Source organism: Heliangelus exortis, chromosome 10, assembly GCF_036169615.1.
Source record: "Heliangelus exortis chromosome 10, bHelExo1.hap1, whole genome shotgun sequence".
NCBI classification, from domain to species: domain Eukaryota; kingdom Metazoa; phylum Chordata; class Aves; order Apodiformes; family Trochilidae; genus Heliangelus; species Heliangelus exortis.
The window spans coordinates 14,468,026-14,490,149 of NC_092431.1; the positions used below are offsets into that span (position 1 = coordinate 14,468,026).

The 22,124-nt window shown below is 38.2% G+C and overlaps 1 protein-coding gene across 7 annotated transcripts in view; it reads left to right on the top strand.

Moving 5' to 3' along the window:
- LRBA (LPS responsive beige-like anchor protein) overlaps positions 1–22,124 on the top strand; it is a 388,894-nt gene that overhangs the window by 243,810 nt on the left and 122,960 nt on the right. For all 7 annotated transcript variants that reach the window (XM_071753672.1, XM_071753674.1, XM_071753673.1 and 4 more), the window contains 2 exons: positions 20,056–20,173; positions 21,755–21,857. In XM_071753672.1, the coding sequence (XP_071609773.1) occupies positions 20,056–20,173; positions 21,755–21,857 (221 nt within the window). The remainder of the gene's footprint in view (positions 1–20,055; positions 20,174–21,754; positions 21,858–22,124) is intronic.

Below are 22,124 nucleotides of genomic sequence, written 5' to 3' on the forward strand. Positions count from 1 at the left end.
ACTGAATTTATTTGTCCTTATTCTGAGCTACAGTACTGGAATTAATGTAAGCTTTTAGTTTTGCACCTAAAAGTGCATCAGGGAAATCACCTACTTTGGTAGATATCAATGTTTTATAAAAAACAGCCAATTCAGAGGCACTTAGATTTGCCACATTTTCTAAGTGTCACTAAAGACTACAGCTGTGTTGATGTGCACATTTTATGACATTAGGATCTTGTCTAACTGGGGGGCATTTTTATATCCCCTAGACAGGTAATCTTTGCAGTTGTGTGTTTCTTGGCAATTATTATAAAGTTACACTCAGACAAAGCTGAGTTATTTCTTGTGTCGTGTCCCTATAGCTAGCAGACAGAAGCCATGCTGGAAAACACCTGTACCCTGTCAATGACATTTTCTGAGGCACAGAAGTCTGTAACAGTCCCTGCAACCGGGAGGAGGGTTCCAGCACCCCTCAAATCCAAGTGGGATCTGGCACAGCAAGAATAGCTGGAGCCAATTCATGGCTGCTTTCTCCTTCCAGCCCACCCTGTGCCATCAGCAGCATTCACCTGACAAGTCAAGCTAGGGAACTGCCCTGACCTGACCTTTTCTTCCTTGGAATTTTATAAGGGTGATTCCCTGAGCCATTTACCTCTGGGGCCACAGGACAAGTTAGTGCCAGCAGAAAGGAGGGAGTGAGACCATACAGTCTGGAGCAGACCTGACCATCCTGGTGACAGCCAGCTGCTGTGAGCCATAACCACAGGCTGGGAGTGCCTGTGGTATAACAGGTGAATTAGGATTTAAACTGAGTTCCTTTATATGGCTTGGAAATGTATATGGAGTGCATTGTGATAAGAATCATGGAAGTGGAAAATTCAACCCTTTCAGACTTAAATCACCATGTTATCAAGAGTGCTGTCCTTTGGAGAACAAAGTATCTGGTGTTAAAATAGTATGAAGATGTATCAGGTAGTATTGACAACTGCCACTGATTTCTACTCCTGTTTTAATGAAGTACTTATGCTATTTGTTGAAAATACACATATGTAATTCTTGTTTGGAGAACATTCCTAATTACTCTTTTGGCAGATTAACATCCTGGATGCAACATAATTTGCATTGTCTCTGTGTTACTTTTCAAACACAGATCCCAAAGCCAAAGGTTTCGATTCCAGAGAATGCAATTCATTAGAACTGAATTTGTGTGTCCATAAAAATCAGTGCTGGGATCTTAAAGCTGTTCCTGGGCAAAAGTTGTGGTTCCAACCATTCTTTCCCCCCTCATATTGCTCATAGGATTGCAATCAGATATTACAGGTATGACACCTTCCCTTAAAAAGGAAAGCCATTAGTCTATAAATATTAAATTATTGCTGGCTCTGTGCAAACATGCAGAAATTAATTTTTGCAACCCTTGTATAGGGTTGTATGATCTGTATGGATGCACACCAATGAGATTTAGAAACTGCTTTTAATTATGGCTACTATGTGTAAAAATTTTTCTTCTATACCTTTGTATATCTTGCATTTAAGCAGCCCTTTGCAGGGTTTTTCTGCTGGAAAAATTCTTACAGGAGCCCTGATTAAATGATTTTGGTAAAATAGTTAAGGCACTAGTTAGGTTTGTTTCTTTTCTTGGCCTGTGATTTTTGCATCTTAGCATCATGGAGTTAGGAAATGAGCCTAAGAGCATTACCATTCATCTAAGAACTGGAGTAGGATTTTTTTTCTATTTGCTTTTAAGGAGATCCCAGTGTTAATTCCCTGAACTGTTTGCTAAGCTGCAGAATGTTTTGATTTATTTGGTTGATTTATTTTATATAAATTGCTAAGTGGCATGTTCATAGAATGAAAAACCTTACAGTGTGATGTCTCTGGAAATTCTCTTGGCATACTCAGTCTAAATTACTTTAAACAACTCTCTCTGATTGCCATTTTTGAAAAGAACTGAGTAATTACTAAACTGAATCCAACGATATATAAACGGGTTTGCTGGAAAGAAGAGTAGATAAAGCATATGTTTACATGACTTGCAGAATAAATGGTTTCCCACTATAATTTGCAAATACTGATTCTAATTTCATGTTAATAAGATGCAGGAAAATGTGCTGAAGGAATAGTGCTTTGCTGCTTTTGTCACAGTTTCATCAAACTGATTTTGTCAGCACTGGAGCATAACCCTTGCCACATCAGTTTGAGTGCTCATTAGCCAGCCGATTTGTCTGAATCCTCATTAAATTGATTAACTCATTTACTTATGGATGATGACATGCTATGTGGTACAGGAATGGTGGTCAGACACTAGAATCAAGACTCGCATTGACTTGCTTAGCATTCAGTTCTTCATTTATTGCCTTATCTGAGTACTATAGCATCAGTGATTTACATCTTGCAAAAGTTTGGCATCAGCTGAAGGGCTGAACTTGCATTGTGTGAACTTGCACCTTGATTGGTAAACTGCAGGCAGCAATTTAGAAGCTTCTTAGGTTTATAGCTTGCTTTAATTCCCTATTTATTTCACTTGGATGCTAGACTTTTTCATAAAAAAGCCTAAAAGGCTCTCAAACATCTGTTTTAATGTAAATTAAAAAGGGATAATTAAATATATTTAAGTGTAGATTAATGTAAGTTAAAGGGAAACAAGTAGAAAACTTAGTTTCAGAAGAGGGAGATGTTATTAAGAGCAGATACTTAGAGCTATTTTCTGAAAGATGTCTTTCAGAAGAATTATCAAAATTAAAAATTAGATTACAATTTAAATCAAATTCTATATCTGCACATAGTCCAGAGATTTGTATTTTTTAAATTTGTTATATTGATATGCTTCTAATATGTTAAGGTGCTACCTGGATGTGCTGACAGTGTGCAAGTCATGCTGCAATTTGAGTTTTGGATTCCAACTCAAAATTTTTTTTTTTGTATGTGAAACTGGAAAATAAAATTTTGGCATGCAGGTTTTAGAAAATAGTGGTTTTGGTCTAATTCAGTGACTTCACTGAGTGGATTGCAAGCATACCAACTCATTTATGTCGTTTTGAGACAAGGTTAAATATAGTTTGGGATAGCTCAAAAAGTAGTTGAGTGCTTCCAACTTCATGAAGAAACCTGAATTATTGAGTGGTCACATTATTTCAGTGAGAATTGAATTTGTTTATTCTGGGGCTGAATGTGCCATTTACACAAAGTAGTGTGAAGATGACCTGTGCTTCGAAGAAGCAGAATGCTTTTTGTATTCCTGGGGTGCAATACAAGCCCAGTCAGAGACCATGGCAGTACTGGTGTTTATAAATATGCATAGTTTATAAATGCAGGTCAAGGATTTTCCTCTCTAAATGCAGAACCAGAAGCAACAGATAGCTACATATTTGCTTAAGTACAAGAAAACTTGGAATACTGGATCTAGTTTTGGGCTCCTCAGTTCAAGACAGATAAGGATTTACAGGAGAGAATCCAAGAGAGAGCTATGAGGATGATGAAGGGAGTTGAGCATCTCTTCTATGAAAAGACCAAGAGGACTGGGGCTGTTCAGCCTTGAGAAAAGAAGGCTGAGAGGGATCTTATGAATGTCCATCAGTATCTGAGGGGTGGGTGTCAAGAGGATGAGGCCAATGTCTTTTCAGTGGTGCCCAGCAATAGGACAGGGAATGATGGGTTGAAGGTAGAACATGGGAAGTTCCACCTCAACATGAGGAGAAACTTCTTGACTGTGAGGGTGAGGGAACCTTGGCCCAGGCTGCCCAGGGAGGTTGTGGAGTCTCCTTCTCTGGAGGCTTTCCAAGCCCCCCTGGATGTGTTCCTGTGTGGCCTGCCCTGGGTGCTCCTGCTCTGGCAGGGGGTTGGACTGGATGATCTCCAGACCTAACATCCTATGATTCTATGAAAAGAAGAAAGAAGATGTTTTCAAAGACCAAAGAAGATATTTCCATCATGAAACCACCAGCTATGTATGTTGGCAAATTGTTGAAGCCTTTAGAGGCATGGCATTAAAGGAGGACTTTCAGTTTCTAGAGAAGGTACACATTAGAGCTTCAGATATTAATGAGTGACTTTTTTTTTTTTTTTTTTTTTTTTGAGTGGGAAAGTGTGTCAGACTAAAACTTTTCTCATGATCTCCTTCCCCCTTTTAATTTTTTTCCTTCTTATCTTTCTATCTTTTTCTTATCCTCTTTCTTCTCTACTTTCTTTCTGAATCACTTACCCAACTCTAGCTCACTACATGACTTCAAACATACTACTTTAGAGCAGACAGTTTGGAGTAGCAGTAGAAAGTGGCTGGGGATGGATAAAATGAGGTGCAACATGGTGAGTTGGGCAGCCACCTGTGAAAATGCTTGAGGAGCTGCAGGCTGAATGGAAGATGATGGAGTAGGAGAGAGGAAATTGTGTTTGAATGGTTTGAGAAATACAACAAACTTTTAATGGACAAGAGAGTTGGAAAAAAGGCAGACCACTAAGGGAAATGTAAAAGTGATTTGACATATTTTAATAAGTTATTTAGAGCTGAGTGTGCATTGTTTTAATGTAAAAAAATAAGTCATTACTTAATTTTTAAAGTCATTATTGTGTGTTTGTGAATAGATACTTCATGAGGTTCAATAAGAGGAAGTGTGGGGTCCTGCGGCTGGGGAGGATGAACCCCAAGCACCAGTATAGGTTTGGAGTGGACCTGCTGGAAAGCAGTGCTGAGGGGAAGGATCTGGGGTTCCTGATAAGATAGTAAATTATCCACAAGCCAGCAGTGAGCCCTTGCTGCCAGGAAGGCCAATGGAATCCTGGGTTGCATGAAGATGAGTGTGGCCATTAGGTTGAGGGAAATCATTCCCCCCCACTCTGCTCTGCCCTGTGAGGCCACAGCTGGGATTCTGTATCCAGTTCTGGGCTCCCCAGCTCAAGAGAGACAGGGAACTGCTGGAGAGAGCCCAGAGGAGGGTAACAAAGATGACTGGGGAATTGGAGCCTCTGATGAGGAAAAGCTGAGAGAGCTGGGGCTCTTGAGGCTGGAGGAGGCTGAGGGGAGACCTTGTTAATGTCTACAAGTATCTAAAGGGTGGGTACAAGGAAGATGGAGCCAGACTCCTCTCAGTAGTTCCCAGTGACAGGAGGAGGCACAACAGGCACAAGCTGGGACATGGCAAGTTCCATTTAAACATAAGAAAAAACTTCTTTACTCTGAGGGTGACAGGCACTGGCACAGGCTGCCCAGGGAGGTTGTGGAGTCCCCTTCTGTGGAGATATTCAAAACCCAGCTGGATGCAGTCCTGTGTGATGTGCTCCAGGTGAGCCTGCTTTAGTAGGAGAGTTGGACCAGGTTCCTTCCACTTCTGAAAAGTCTGTGAACTATTGCAGGGTTTTATGGTAATAAAAATGACAGTCTCCCTAATTCAGTCTTCTCTGAGTAAAGGCAGGGACTTTTATGTTCTTAGGGTTCTTAAAAGGGTAACACTACGTTTGTGTAGACTTGAGATGAGACAAAGCATGAGAAAAGACCTTTTTACTGTAATAGTTGCATTACATTTGTGGATATATTTATTTACCCTGATGTGCAGTTTTACTGAGGAGCTAGCCAGACTATCTTGTTTCATTGAGATAATGACCAAAGTGATGCAAAACCAGTAGAGATCTTCTGTAAAAGAGATTAAAAGAGCCTACTGTCACTAAATTAAATAGACTTTCATCCACCCTTTTTTTTTTTTTTGAAGAAACAACTACAAACATGTCTCATTTGGGAATTTTACTAGATCAGGTGTTTTTTTGTTTTTTTGTTGTTAGGTTTTTTTTAATATTCCTATAAATGTCATTTATTTTAGTTTACTAAGACATGCCTGTGTCTGGAATGATGAGACTTCACAAAAACAAATTCTGGGACTCTAATTTCAATTAGTGTGTCCTTAGAACCTTTTTTGGGGATGACAGACTATTTGCAAAATACGTGTGGAACACAGTTAATATGCAAAGAGGAAAACAGTGATCAGAGGTAAATTGCTGGGCTCTAAATTTTTCTACATCCCCCTATTTTCCCTCTTCACTTGCTCTGACAGTTACAGACCGCTGCTCTAATGGGGCTTGCATTTGAAGATAAGCCTGCATGTAAACAAATTAACTTTTCTTAAATGGAGAGCCATTTCATCTGCAATAATGTACCAATTCATATACTATCAGAAGCATATTTACAAAAAAAAAAAAAAAAAAAAAAGATAAATGACCCATTGTATAACACTTACTATTAGACAGACTAGATGTCCCTGTGTTCCAGGAGATAAGGCTCTTGTATTATTACACCCTAATAAAATGAGTTAATGTTTTAGTATCAGAGATAAAAGGACAGTTGAATATATTTAATAACCAAACTGAGAAACACTTAATTTTAGTTGTCTGTAGCAATATAACACAAATTCCCCTGTAAAACAAATTGCACTTTTGGAATATACTTTAATGTGCATTCGACAAAGGAGAAAATGAGGTGATTGAAGTTCAATTTGTAGCATGTTATTAACCATTTCCGCTTGACTAGATGTGTAAAAGGATAATGGATGAGGGTTTTATTATTGCCTTTCTGCTAAAATGAAGTGGTGTAAAAGATAAGGTGATGAGATTAATGAACATACGGAAAAGACGTAATCAATCAAACTCCAACAGGGAGATGAGCTGACAGGATTTAAGATTTGCAAGGATACATGTTTTAAAAAGTGGATTTTAACAACAGCAACATTGTGTTTGGGTGGAATGCTGAGAAGCAGACACTTGCTAATTTGAGTCGTTTTTTGCTAGGTTCTTTATGCTATTGTGCGTTTCAAGCCTCAAAAATTAATACAATAAATGAAAGTTGATAGGTCTATTTTTATCTAAAATACAGGTTAAAAAAACCCTGTATAATGATTAAATGGGGACTAGCAAATACAAATTTTGTCAAGCAGAAACAATGTTTTGTTGATCAGTCCTTCACTGGTGTAACTCTCTGAGATATGTCTAGTTGGGTTACTTTTAGGCTTTATTCTACTGCCTCAAGTTTTGCTTCCTCATTTGAGTTGCTAATTTTCATATACTCAAGGAAACGTAAGTCATGAAACTCCAGTCATTAAACTCCACAAGGTTTCAACATCCAGCTTTTTCAGTAAAGAATTGATTCCTTTGTAGAGATTAATCTGCAAATGTTCAGTCTGTAAATGTGTTCCTTCTTGTAGGGTGTGATACTTTTATATTTCAGATCTCAAATGCAGTGCTCTGATGCTTATCTTAGAGTTATTAAGCTACTTCAGTATCTATATTGCTAACATGCTATGGAAAGAATTGATTGCAGGTATTTTAGATTTTCACTCATGTCAGATCCCAAATCTATGACAAACCTCACTATCCTACAGGCAAGTTTTCTATCTTAAATGACTTTTTAAAATTTTTTTTTAAAGAGCATTGAGTTACAAACTAAATCATGTAAGAGCTGAAAACATCTCTGCAAAATTAGTTTTTCTTAGGCCTTAATTTCCTGCTCTTTTTTTAAAAACAGGTACCTATTTAAAAATGTGGAGCTGACTGGTAAGGGAACTGCTACCCACTTAGGGTATTTTACTCCTTAAACCATTTAAGAAGAGCTCGCATATCATTCCTTCAAATGTGGTTCATTGTGCTTCCTTAAGTTAGTTTTGTAAATGAAATATGCAAGAGCAAGATAAATTGTTTTAGTTTCTCAAAGAACTGTTAGATCTTGGCAGCACTTTGGGCAGAATGAATAGGATATTGCTATTAGGTTAGGTTTGTCTAAAAAAGCAGTTCAAAATACTTTCTTTCCATTTTGACTTAAGCATTTATGAAACACTGTTCCATATTGGCTGGACCCTGGTGCTTTGTAAGTACTCCCACCTGAGACTTGACTTTGTGTGGCTTTTAGGAGAACTTCCAGTTGTGCAAAACAACATCATGGTTTTGTAAGATAAATGAATAACAGCCCAGATTACAGTTCTTCACAAGAGCAGATATTTACACATAGCCTTACTGCTCTCTTTCCTCTCGTCATCTGCAGAATTCTTGATAGGCTATTTTTTTATTAGGCCCTTGGGAGTAGCAAGTTTTAGATATAATACCCCATGGAGAAAGGCAAATCATGTTGCTGAATCAGTTGTTCAGCAATCCCCAGACTGCTGTCTATTTCTCTGTTACACCTACATCACATTTCCAAACCTTTCTTATCAATCTCTTGGACTAGAACTGCAGGTTAATTTCCTATTGCATTTTTAAGCTCAAATTAGGGTTCTGTTACACTGGAATCCTTGATGGGGTTGTAGACTTCACAGTGGCTATGTCCATGCTTTGCTTAACCTTGGAAAAAGGTCTGTACTTACAGCAGTGCTTTAAGGCTGAATTGAAATTGCTTCATCTTACCATCACCTAAGATGAAAACCAGTAGTTATTGGATAGAACCTCTTCTTCACATTGTTTTTTTTTTTTGTTCTTTACAAACATGGGGTAAGTTTTAATGGGTGAGATTATTGCTATGGGTCATCTTAAAAGAAGAGATTCTCCCTTGCAGTCACAGGCCATAACAAAACCTTTGTTGCTGACTGATTATAATCAGTTCCTTTACTTGAGAAGTAAATCTATTTTTATAGTAATATAAGATGATTGAAAGAAAAAAATCTGATGTATTATCATGTAGGTAAAAAATGCATGTAGGGGACATGTACTTTGATAACTAAAAACAATTTCTCTGTGTTATTGCCATACCTGTATTCTGCTTTGTTTTACAGTAAATGAGCTAGCAGGGAGTGGAGAAGCACTTGAGCACCATGCTAGTGTCTGTCCCAACTTGTGAAAGCAGTAGTAAAAAATTATCTGATATTAAGTACTTTACAGTCCTGGGCTCTGGGGCAGCCACCAGGACTTATCCCAAACAGGGCAAATCAGTGGAATTGCACAGCAGCCCCTGAAGCTGCTCCACAGTTCTCAAAGGCAATGTGGTTCCTGCATCAGTCCAGAGTCTGTGCAGTCTAAAGGTGGCATTAAGCCATTTTTATGTTCTCATCCCTTTGAGAGCTGCCCCTTCTCTGCCATATATCTCATAAAACACAGTACAGAATCTTTTAATGTAAACTGCTGCATTGGCAGCTCTAGAGTCTGATTTTTCTCTTTGCCTTCAAGAGACACATCTGTTCTTCTATGTATGGGCTAGATTGCTATTAGTGAGTTGATCAGATGCAGTCTTTCATGATGACTGGTACTCTAGTTTCCTGCCAGATGTGTGGGGGTGGTTTTTGGTTTGTTTTGTTTCTGATGAAAGGATAGGAAGGTCAGCTTACAGGTCATCAATTAAAGAAAAAAAAAAAAAAATCCCTATTTTTTGGCATCAGAACATATTTTTTCATCACTCATTGGATTTCTTCTCAGCTATCTCCTGGAAGATGAGATGAAAATGCCAGATGCTGAAAAATTGCCAGTATTGCAGGTGCATTAGTTCCCTTCTTCCTTAGTTGTGGTTGCTGCTTCTACCTGCATGTGTTCTGGCTGGGTGGAGCTTTGCTGGGTTCCACAGAGAAGGAGCCTGTGGGAGAAGTCACATCCTGAAAGTGGTGAAATAGGCAGGTGAAGGGCACAGCAGTGAGAATGACAGCATGACCATTCTAATTTGTGTTTCAGAATGGGAATTTGAGGAGGCAGTTCCAGCAGACATGAAACTTATTTTTCTAAGGAGAACCCTCAATGGCTAAATACCTTTAAGAGACAACAAAACAAAGATAGCTTCCAAAGATAGCTGTTTTCTGTGCTCTGTTTTTGAGGTACATGCTCCTGTATTTTACCTTTCATTGTATCTAATTACATTGCTGTGGATCTAAACTGCAGCGAGTCATTAGTCTGGCAGTCGACCTGGTTTTCAGACTCTCTACTTCTTTGAGATCAACCAGTGTATTCTGATAAAGATTGTCTCCATGTCTTTTCTGCACTAGGAATCTTCTAAAAGAAAAAGGACTAACCAGAACTTTAAACTTAAAAATACCACAACGCATGACGTGGTAATACTTTCTTGTAATAAAAAAAGGATCTCTGGTTGATTCTTTTTCTGACATTCTCGGGTACTTCCATCTTTTAAACAAAATAAAAGGGCTTGTTTTGAAACCCTGCCAGTATTTTTCAGGGGTTTGTTATTGCAATAATGTTGCTATATCACATAGATTTGAGTAGTAGAAGTAAGTAGTTGACTAGGAATAACTAGGATAAATAAGATGATCAAAGCACAACAGCATTGTTTGTTGAAAGTTGGAAAGTGAAAAAGACCTCTGCTAAATGCTGTCATTTTGTTACGAGTCTGTGAAATATTAGAAGATTCTTCTGATATGCTACCAAAATAACCAATTTTCCCCTCAGAATTATAAAAAGAGGGGCCTGTCCAAGGAGACTCAGGTCGGATGGAATAGGAGAGAATAAGAAGACAGTAGCTTCCAAATCAGTTTTGATTGTCTGAAAAACAGACTGATCTCACGTGAGTGTTTACTCATAGATGATGCTTCTTCCTTACCACTTGCTTTCTCTTAATTTTTCTTCAGTAGTGTTACACAAGCAACAAAAAGACTTTTCTTTGTTGTGTAAAATCTTTCTAGGAAGAAACATGGCCTTGAGGAGGCTCTTCAAAGGTATCCTGTACAGGAGAGACACAGAATGGTTAAAAACAGTTAAATACCAGTCATTGCTGGTATTCTTCAAGGGTACTTTTGATTCATTTGAGAGACACACAGCCACCTTCCTCATGAAGTGCAGCTGAATTACTCCTATGTTGTCTTACTTGTCTTAGGCAGCTCTCTATGTGATGATGTTTTAAGTACCCTGGCAAAGTTTGGGTTATGGTCATACTTATCATCTCAAAACATACATCTGGTTTCTTTTGCTTAATGGTCATACCCCATGTTAGGGAGTATACTAAAAATCTTTGAGGTTAAGTTTTAAAGAAGTTTTTGGTTTATAACCTCATTTCCAACAATAAGATGTTTCTGGGATGGTGGCTTTCAGATTATCACAATCTGAATTTGTATTTCATTTTTTGATAACTCACAAGGAGACAGGAATACAAAGGCAAGATTTGGAACATCTGAAGGTTCCTGGTTTTTTGTCCTTTAGTTTTCTTAAACTTAAGAGAGAGCTAAGTAGTGAGGTTGCAACATTTGAGCTGATAAAAAGTCGTATTGTTATCACTGGAATAACAATTGTGAGTATTTCTTTTTTTTTTTTTTTTTTGAGTAGTCTAGACACCTGCTTCTCAGTTACATAGGTAAAATGAATGATGGCAAATTGAGTTTCTCCACCAAATTTTCCAAAATGTGTCATGTAGGGTAGTAGGGTAGCTCAAATGCGATGAAGCACATTCAGTAGTGCAGTTGCTTAATATTAATAATTTCAGCGTTTTTTAATCCACATTCCACAACTTAATGTGATCAGCCTCTTTGGCAGCTTCTACACAGTAAGAAAACTTTTCATTGAATTTTTCTCTTAAGATCTCTTCTGGAGCTTTTGCTGGTAGTGTAATTTTTTCAATGAATGCAAAATTAAATCAACAAAACTAGCTTTATTTTATTGCCACTGTGTATGTTGAGCTGACAGAATTCATTGCCACATGAAATATTCAAGTTGTGTAATTTAATGCAGTTCACAAAGCACCTATGGAATCTGTCAGTCTGTGGGGACATCAGCACTAACCAGAACTGTACTTATTAATCAGAATGGATTAAGGGCACTCTCCATGTGTTAGAACTTATGATGTAACTTACTGAAGGAAAAAAATGTGACAAAACTCCATTTGTCCACTGTGTACAACTAAATGCTTTAATGCATATAGTTATACACACACAGGTGTACTGTATGTGTGTGTACCTATGCACTTTTGTAAAAATATCCTCAATCACAGGTAATTTACTCAGAGATTATCAGCACATCTGGATCCATACAGACCTACTCACAGGGGGCACGAGCAGTCATTCACACTCGAATGTAGAAGGCATGATGCACCTCTCAGGGGTTCCTTTGTACAATTTATGCTTAAGGCTATTTATGTTATTTCAGCATGATGAAAATGTATCTTAGTCATGATTTGTTGTCTCTAGTATTTTTCTCATTAAATATATGAAGTCTGTGTAGGTATTAACCTATAGCAAAGAGCATAGGCAGATAACCCCAACAGACTAAAAATTGTCACTGTTCTTCTTTATGTGTATGGATTATAATCACTACCATCAATAAATAAAAGTTGGAGTAGTGAGCTACCAGTTTAGTTCATGCACTTTTTTTTCTTGATGATCTTCATAGGATCTTGAGGTGGTGTTAGGAGAGGGTTTTTCTACAACAGTTTCACAAAGACAGATTGCAAGTGCATTACTAGTAAAGCAAAAATTACTGAGGCAAATGAGAAGAGCATGATTGGCCAGAGAATTGCTTGTCTAAAATACCACATAAACAAGAAAACCTTGTCATGACTTTCTGTTTTGTAGTGGAAATTTCTGCTGCTTTCAGGTGTGGCACTGACACTTCTGGAGTGAATGGTTTGTGGGATGGGTTGGTAGCCACACTGCTTTTTTAGTGTGTCAGAGATACATTATGGGACGTTGGTAGTCTCCATAATAAATTACTGCTAGTTCTTTGTAGCATTTTACACCTCAGGAATTGATAATTTTAATTTACATGCATGTTTATTGGAAACACACTGAGACTGTCAATTTATTTTGCACATTGTCAATGAAAAACTTGTTAATCACTGTTTACCTCGCCTGTTCTCAAGACAATGATAAAACCTCAGAATGGACACAAAGTAACCACTGTTTCAGACAGTGCAGCTGACTCATTTGTAAATTGTTACAGTTAATTCCTGGTGGCAAACTTCCAGATAATGTAAACAGCTGAGTGAGCCTTTTGTATCTACCTCTTGGTACTCAGATCCTACTAACTCTTAACTCAGAATGTAACAGGCTCACTAAGACATCAGCTCCTACAAGAATCTATGAATTCCTTCATTTCTGTCTCCTTTTATCATAAACAACCCTGCTGTCTTATTTTCCAGAGAAAGGTGTAGCTTTACATCCTTAACCTTCCAGGGCTTGGAAAGCTATCCAAACCTACATCTGTTTTCTTCTTTTTGAACTCATGCTTTTTAGGCTTCATATTTCAACTTACATACTCACCTTTCTAGTCAGATCTTCTTGTTCATTGGGTGGATTAAATGTTGTCTTGCATTATAATGAACTCCTGCTCCCTAGGGTTTAATCAAAAGGGGGGGAAATGCTTGTGAAATACTGGAATAGGTAGAAAAGAGTAAGATAGCTGGTGCTATCTTTGCTAATGTTTGCAGATTTATTACTCTATCTGAGGTGTTTAGAACCCCACAGACAAATTAGAAAAAATCTGAATACAGGTTCCCCTAAAATTTTTTTCCCCAAGTTAGATCTTGGTAATCAGATATCTATAGTTAGTAGAAGACCACATTCAGAAAGTCTTCACTGCTTGCTTTTTTTCACTTAGAAATATAGCTTTAATGTCAGGATAAAGAGAGAAAATAAGAGTTCTGCATTCCTCTGTTTTAATCATCTGGGAGGTATTTTTCATGATATCAGAAGTGTACTGAGCTGTGGTCTGTGACAGTCAGACTCTGTTAATATCCAAACAAATGGTGTTTTTATTTGTGCATTTTGTACCCAGAAATTATTACAAAACTGAGTGGATCTAGAAGCAAAATTAAGTCTTATCTAAAGATTGAACTGTTTACAGGTCCAGAGCCCTCATGGTATCTAAGGCTAGTGTGCTATGGAATAGGAATTTTATTTTGTGTTACATCTGTCTGTCTCTAGCAGCTTCAGATAAAATAATTTGATCCTTCTAGAGCACATCATCTTGCTAGTTGGTGGTTCATGTATCAAAGAGCATTCTGTGAAAATATCAATATCATTGGTTAATATAAATGAAATTAATTTTTAAAGCTGGGCTAAAGGTTGACATCTGAAAAATTACATTACTTTGCAGAAGAGAAATTTCTGTCTTCCAGTGAAATTTCAGGTCATAAGGGCAAGTAATTTTCACAATCTTCAATGGGAACCAGTGAAATATGAACTTCATTGTCACCTAGCCCCAAAGCGATAAGATAAAATGAGCTGATACATCATTTGCTGTGGTTTTATCATCTCCTCCAGTAATTGGAAGAGAAAACAGAGTCCTTTACCACCCCCCTCCCCTGTCCCTTCACCACCCACACCCAAGCATAAGCCATTTTTGCTCTGATCGATACAAAGGTCACAGAGTATTTATTTATTTATTTTAATTTTTTTTTATGCCGGGTAAAAAACTGCCTAGTGGAACATTAAAGTAATGAATATGTTTAATTGAGTTTGTCACCCATGAAAATGCCGAGCAGGATTGTATAGCAGACTGCATGCTCACAGGAGGGACTGGATGGATACTGTGAATTTTAGTGGCTTACTGTGTGAATACATAAGATTTAAAATTAATATCTTGTTCTTCTCTTGAGAAATCTAAAATAAACCATGATGCATTTAAGAGCATTTTGATATTTAAAATTATTCATAATCTGATCTAATTCCCTACCAGTTAGTTGTACTTGGACCTATTTAAACAAAGAGCAGAGAAAGACCCTTTCACTGTGAATCCTGCAGTCAGGAACCAAGTTGTACCTGGACAGTAGGATCTGAGGATCCTCAGTTGCAGAGCTGACCTTGTGCTGGAGATGCAGGTTCCTCATGAACTCAGGATCAGGTTTTGTAGTCCCAAAGTGCTGGAATTTTGCTTTCCGGAACAAAACTGACGTGATGTGACAGAGAATACTTCTAGAAAAATGTATTTATGGATTTTATCTCTCAACTGCAATCAAATTTAAATGCAAATTAAATGCTTTTTTATATTTTTTTTATGGTGTTGGTTTATTGTTTGGTTTGGTTTATTTTTTTCTGATACATCATAACATTTTCTGGAAATACACAAATGTGCATCAGCTTTTTAAATAAGCTATTTAGATTTTATTTTACTTGTGGCAGTTAAATTGGCTGGCGCATTAAAGTAATATAATTATTCAATTACTGTTTCAGTTCTATAACCCATTTGCAGACTTAATTACTTCTAGCCTATTCACATTTTCAAGATCAATAGTACTTTTCTCTAAAATAAAATATATGATGGCTGATTGGTTTCCTTAAAAGGTAAAGCAAAATGTTTGTTTAGTCTTGGGTTTCTAATTCAGGAGATGCCATCTTTTAACTATTGCTTGTAATCTTTCACGAGAGACATTGTTTATTATCAACATTCAGGAAGGGTTTTGGAGAAAAGGTAGGGTGGGGCATATGTTTTCAAAAACTGTGGAATGACAGAACAGCTTCTGAGTGAGCATTTTCATAGAACCATAGAATGTCAGGTTGGAAGGGACTTCAAGTATCATTTGGTCCAACCCTTCAAATATTGTAGTTTATGTGAGATGTCCCAGCACCCCATTGAGCTGAGATTTAAGAGTTTCCAAAGTGAGAGAATCCAAAACTTCCCCTGGGAGACCATTCCAATGTCTGACTGTCCTCAGGAGGAGAACTTTTCCTCTGGTGTTCAATTAAAATCTCCCCAGGAGCAACACATGCCCATTGCCCCTTTTCTTGTCCATGGGACTCCTTGTAAACAGGGAGTCTCCATCTGCTTTGTAGCCCTCTTTAAGTCCTGGAACATCAAAATAAGGTCTCCCCTGAGCCTTCTCTTCTCAAGGCTGAACAGATCCAGTTTGCTCAGCCTCCATTTCCTCAACGTTTTAATGCTGGAAAATTAGCTGATCTGCAACTCTAAATTGTGATGAGAGGACTTCTCTATATATGATCTGAATTCACGAGTAGCACTATGCTACCTGAGTGTTCATGCAGTTCTGATTTCAGAATCTCCTTGAAGTGGAAATTGCAGCTGGCTTCTTGGTGGTGTTTCGGCCCAGCCGGTACCAACCAGGGCTTAGCCCCGACCCCACTGTGGGGCAGTGAGGAGAAAATCCACCCAAAGGCTCCTTGATTGAGACAAGGACAAGGAGCTTTGCATTCCCCTGTTACAAGAAGCTAAGAGGTTCAGCTTGGGAAGGAAAAGAACTCATTTCATGGACAAGGAGAAAGAGAAAACAGGGCCAGATCTTAACACCTTCCCCCCAGCCCTCCCCTCTCCCCGGGCCCGGATCGCTTCACTGCCGCCTCCCCTCAGGGCACAGGGGACGGGCAGGGGGGGTTCAGGCTCAGTTCCCCACACGGGGTTTCTGCCGCTCCTTCCTCCTCAGGGGAGAACTCCTCACATTCTGCCCCCGCTCCAGCGCGGGGTCCCTCTCACGCCAGAGAGTCCTTCAGGAACCCCTCGGACATGAGTCCCTCCCATGGGCTGCACTCCCTCAGGAACTGCTCCAGCCCGGGCTGCCCACAGAGTCACGGCTGCTGCGGGATCAGTCACCTCCTCTGCCACGGGCTCCTCCAGGGATGCAGATCCACAGCTGACCCTCTCTGTCATCCCGCACAGGCTGCAGCTTCACCTCTGCCCATCTCTGGCACTTCAGGGGCTGCAAATCCACATTTTCCCCACCGTGGTCCTTCAGGAACTGCCCCATCGCGCTCCTCTGTGGGCTGCAGGGACACAGCTGCCATCTCACCACGGGCTGTGGGGAAACCTCTGCTCGGGCACCTTTCCCCCTCCTTCTTCACTGACCTGGGTCTCTGCTCTGGCATTAGTCTGTCATCTCTTTCTCTCCTCTCCTCTCCAGGTCTCTTTTTCCATGTTTTTTGTCATTTCCTTTTCCCTTTCTTGAACATGTCAGTGGCAGAGGCACATCCAGCTTCCCAGATTTGCTCGGTCTTGAGGGACTGGAACCGGGGGAGCTTCAGCAGCTTCTCACAGGAGCCACCCCTGTGACCTCCCTGCTGCCCAAACACCACTGCACTGACCCCAGACACTGTTCTTTCCTTACTGCTTTCTTGGGGAGTTTCTTCTTGCTGTGCAGAGTCAGAGCTTGCAGCATGAGTATGAGGATTGATTATGGGTTTAGACCTTTATTTCTATTACTTCATGGAAAGAAGGGACTTGATGCAAAGGTGGAAGTAAATTTGTATTTTTAGTAGTGTTGTCATGTGGTGTTGCACAGTCTACTCACAAACCAGTTCATATAATGAGATTTTCGGTACTATAGATCTTTACAGTGGGCTCATTTGTTTGTTTTGAATATTATAAAATGAAACAGTGAACTGTATGTATTGTCTGTCCTCCTGTAAGGTGCAGCATCTTTTGTAATAAATGAAATGTGCGGTAGATTTAACTTTAGTTTGGTGTCTTGAATCAGCTGAAATTCTACAAATAATTTTTCATGTGTGGAAGGTGGCACTGTTTTGGCAGTTGAAAATAAATTGTGCGCCCCCACTAGTCTTTGCTCCATGAGGTATTCCAAAACTGGTGGTACCAAAATCATAAATAAATGAATTGTTTTAAAACTCAACAATTATATGAAAAAGCTAGTTCTTAAATTCTTGAGTAGAAATCTGTGTTGTATGGCTTACGGGTGGAAAACGGGTAAATGAAAAACAGCTTTTGGAAGTTGTATTTTGATAATATCAGAAGTTATTTTAAAAAATCTCGTTTGCCAGAATAAAAATGCTGAATTTATTTTGAAGTATGAGTGGTTTTCTGCAGTGAGGAGGTTCTAATAATAAAATCAGGTCTTTGGCAGGGAAGGAAAGGTTGAATTGGATTTTCATAAGGAATACTTAGCAATAGGCATGAAAGAAACATGTTTGTCCTTCTGGACCTTTCATGTACTATAGGTGGTGCGATGAGCCTGGAGCAGCGGTAATGATGCAGTTTCCATAGCAACTGGTTCACTGGCGGGCTAGACCTCTGTCTAGGGTGCTGTCAGTGTGCCTGGAGTTTCAGAGAACAGTGTCCCAAAGAAGGTCTGCTTCCACCTAATCCAGTTTTAATTGAACTCCAGAGACTTTGAAGTGAAGCTGCAGACCAGGCAACCTCTATTGGAACTCGAAATGAAGGCCTTGCTCAGCTAGGCCTCAGCTGCTTCTCACTCCTGATAACTTCTGTTAATGAGTGGTTTAAACAATTGTTATGGTGGTGACTGGTGGTGTTTCTGCAGTTCCAGTTTCTGCTGTAAATCCTGAGGTACTGAGTACAATAACTTTATCATGGCTGCACATGCTAAACCACCTCTGCTGTTTTCCTTGCAATTTCAAAGAAGTGGCATGCAGCGAGGATTTGGACTTGTTTAGGATTTCTACTGTCACACAAAAATGCTCTCTTAGTGGGGTAAAAGCAATGATTATTTATTTTGCTGATTTTACTCACAGTTTCCATGTAATAAGTGTTTGAATTTGCAGTGCACAGACTGATAGTGACAAGCAGACTGTGGTCTTTTAATTGTTACTACAAAGAAGCAGAGGTCATCACATTCCTGTCTCTGTGAAGAAATAATCACTGGAATTGTAAGCTTCTACTTCAAGATCATAAGCTGGAAAAGTACTGAGAAATTTTTGTACATGAGCACTGCAACTTTGTCTCCTTTGTTACCTCTTTTGATGTTGTGCTCTTTAAAGGATATTTATCCGCATATGACAAAAGTCATCCACGGAGGCTCTGAATAGCACCGTAGAATTATACAAATCTGACAATTAGTGTGGATGGATTATGGATGTAGTATGGAAAGTGTCAGCATAGCCCAAGTGTGTTAGTTCCCCAGTTCCAGAAATTATTAGCAACTACTGTCAACCTCTGGTCCTTTGCATTTGTATTTCTAGAATTTTGTGGCTTGGAATAGCTACCCAATTTTTCCCTTCTCTTTCTGTATGTCTAGCTGTTAGGAGAGAAGTTGTCTATATTGAGGGGAAAATGAGGGATCAAATAATAAAAAAAACCTGTGGGAGATGGTTTTCTTTGTTTTGATCTTCTGTACTGTCTAGCAGCTTTTGGTTTGCCAGTCTTGTTTTCTTTTAATTCACAAAGGTGGTTTAGTATTTTATAACATTAGTAGTGCATTTATGTTCTTCTGCTCTTTCTTTTGCAAAAATGCAGATTATTTGTGAATGTATGCTACATGTGGGGTAAAATCTTCCTAAAAATCTATAAACCAATGATTGGGTTCATTAACAGCCTTTGTTATGTTAAAGGATTGAATTTCTCCTTTTCTATATGCAGTCTATTGCTCAAGTGAAGTTGCAGTAAGAGTGATGTTAAGTAGGGTGATATCTGAGTCTCCTTTTCTGTGATGGATTTCTCTTAGGTGCTTTTGTGCTTGCTAAAATTTACAAATCTCAGATTTCCCTTCATTTATGGTTTGTTAATTTGAGGCAGAGAAGTGTCCGATCTTGCTGTCCCTTAACACTTAGATAATTAAGCTTTGAAATGAAAAGGAAAAAGTGAAGGAACAAAGAAACAAAGTGGCTGATGACTGAAAATGGGATTAGTTTGAATTGTGAAGGCAGACTAAGCATCTGTGTCTGTCAGATGGGATGACAGGAATTGTAACAAGTTACTTTGACAACCGCTTACTCGATAAGCGATTATGCTGAGTTCATTTGCAGGTTTGTGTTTAACCTTAGCTGACAAAATGATACTTAACCTCTTATAAAGGCAACATTTATAGTTCCAGAATTAATGAATGTTGCCTTAACAGAAAACCTATGGAACATTTTTTTTCTTTAAAGACATTTTTTTCTTGCTTATTTGTTACAGGCCTGTTATTACAATGCTGAAGTGAGTGCAGATGCATCCACTGGCACTACTAGTAATACATTTCAGGATACTTCTATATATTTTGCTGGAAGGCCAATGTTTCTGACACTCCCTTGGTTATGGAAAATAGGCAGCTGTCTTTAAAGGAAAAAATACAAGCAAATTTTTTTAATCCTTGACATGAATAGTTGAATTTAGGACTTCAAATATTTCATTATAGGTTTGAGATACACTTTGAAGTTTGAGCATATTTTAATTTTGCTGCACATTTTGCATTTGTAATTGGTAGAATCTATGTTTGTGGGTCAGTTTCTTTTTTACAATATATTACCTATAAAGCATTCTCTCTGTGTCTCTTTCTGCTAGATTCTGGCATATACAGAAGGACTCCATGGAAAATGGCTCTTCTCAGAGATTCGATCTATCTTTTCCCGACGTTACCTTTTGCAAAATACAGCACTGGAGATCTTCATGGCAAACAGAGGTACAGTGAGTTTAAAGGAATGACAAGTGTTGATTTGGGGACATGTTCATTCTGTTTGGCTGCTTAGTCACTTCTTCTTTGATATGGGTTTGTGTAGATAGCAGAAGGGCTTTGATGAAGTGTTTCAATAGTTGAGTTAGTACATTTTTGTAATTTAATTTTTCCTTTTCATTTTTTTTCAATGAGGAATTATGATGAAACAGGATAACTGGGATTTTGCAGTGCCTTAGTTTCATTCATATCTGCATGTTTATTTGGCATTCTCTGGAAACTCTGGATTAAGGGATACTACCTCTCATCTGTTACGCACGATGGGTGTTTTTGTCCCTTTGGAGGGTTAACAGTTGGTAGTTATACACATAAAGAAGAAAAACATAATGATAGAACTTCACAACCATATTAGACCAGTGACTGTTATACTTTCATGGTTTATTTCTAGTAATACTTTCTTCTAGTTAGAACCTAGTGCAACTCCAAGAAATAAATGTGGATTTACCATGTTAATGAACCATGTTTTTCACCCACCTCTTTCTTCAGTTTCTTTTTCAGACACACATGTTTACTGTGAGAAATTACTCAACACACTCAAATAGTGTGTTAAGACTTGGAGAACTTTCTTCTGCTGTTTTCTCCCTCTAAATTTCATTTTAAACCCGGTTATATGATGGCTCTGCAATTTAAATTAAGTTTCTTAAGGCACTTTTAGTGCTTTTATACTGATAAAGAAATTTTGAAAAACAAATTCTGAAAACTGCCTATAAAGATACCAGACTTGGTAGATCTAAAGGTGACACTATGAAAATGTAAAACGTCGTTTTGATAATGATGTGAAATGTTGTTGTCCTGATAGCAGTAAATGTTTCATAGGATAATATGTTTTATGCAGTTTTGCCTACTTTGCATACAAATGCATACTTTGACTCATATGCTAGTCAAAGAGGTTTTGTCTGAGCTTCCAAAGGTCTCTGATCTTGAACACGTCTTGTAAGTATTCAGACACATATTTTGCATAGCACTGCTGTGCATGTCTGAAGTGTTTATTGTCCAACAGAATATTAATTGTATGCATAAGCACTTTCCTGTTCAGAAGCCTATATCTGTACTCTGCAGAGTCATAAATGTCCACTGATGACACCATAATTAGTGTTACTTAGATTTTCAGGTTGCTAAAAATGTCATTGAATGTTTCAAACAAAATATGAAGCTGGTATTTTGAAGAATATATCTTAAAAATATCTAGGAAGTCAACTGGTAAATGCGATCCAATTAATAGATAAACTTTTTGCTTTTAAAATCAGTTCTAAGCAGTCAATCTGTGCATATAAGTTTAACTTCTTTTTAGAAAGGAAAACAAATGTAGACCTTGTGGAATGTATAACAGTGAGAGAGATGAAAATCTTGTTAATGGTAAATAAAATTAGTTCTAGGAATTAGGAAAGTATTTATCTGTAGTAACCTGTAGGAAATATGCTTGATCTTTTACTTGTTCAGCACGTAAGCTTAGGCTTAAATTTCATTGCACCAGAAAACCTGAAATAGAAGGTGTAAAATCATGCCATATTTCTACTCTTGTGTTCACAGTGGGTGTAATGTTCAACTTCCCTGACCAAGCAATGGTAAAGAAAGTGGTTAACTGTTTACCTCGGGTCGGTGTTGGTACTATCTTTGGACTACCCCAGACCAGGTATTTTACAGTTTGAATTAATTTTATGTGTCAGTTCTTGGAGTTCCTTTTTTACTGAAAAACATACCCATCCTCAGCTTATCACATCTGCACGCACATGTTTGCAATGTGTTTGTATTATAAACACTTCTTTATTAGAGGTTATTTTGTGATTTTTGTCTGTTATAGGGAATACAGCTTCTTTTTGGCAATGAGTCTCAATCACTTACCCTACTTAAGGAAAACAGGTTTCTTTATGCTTGCCAACTCACTAAGATTTGAGGCAGA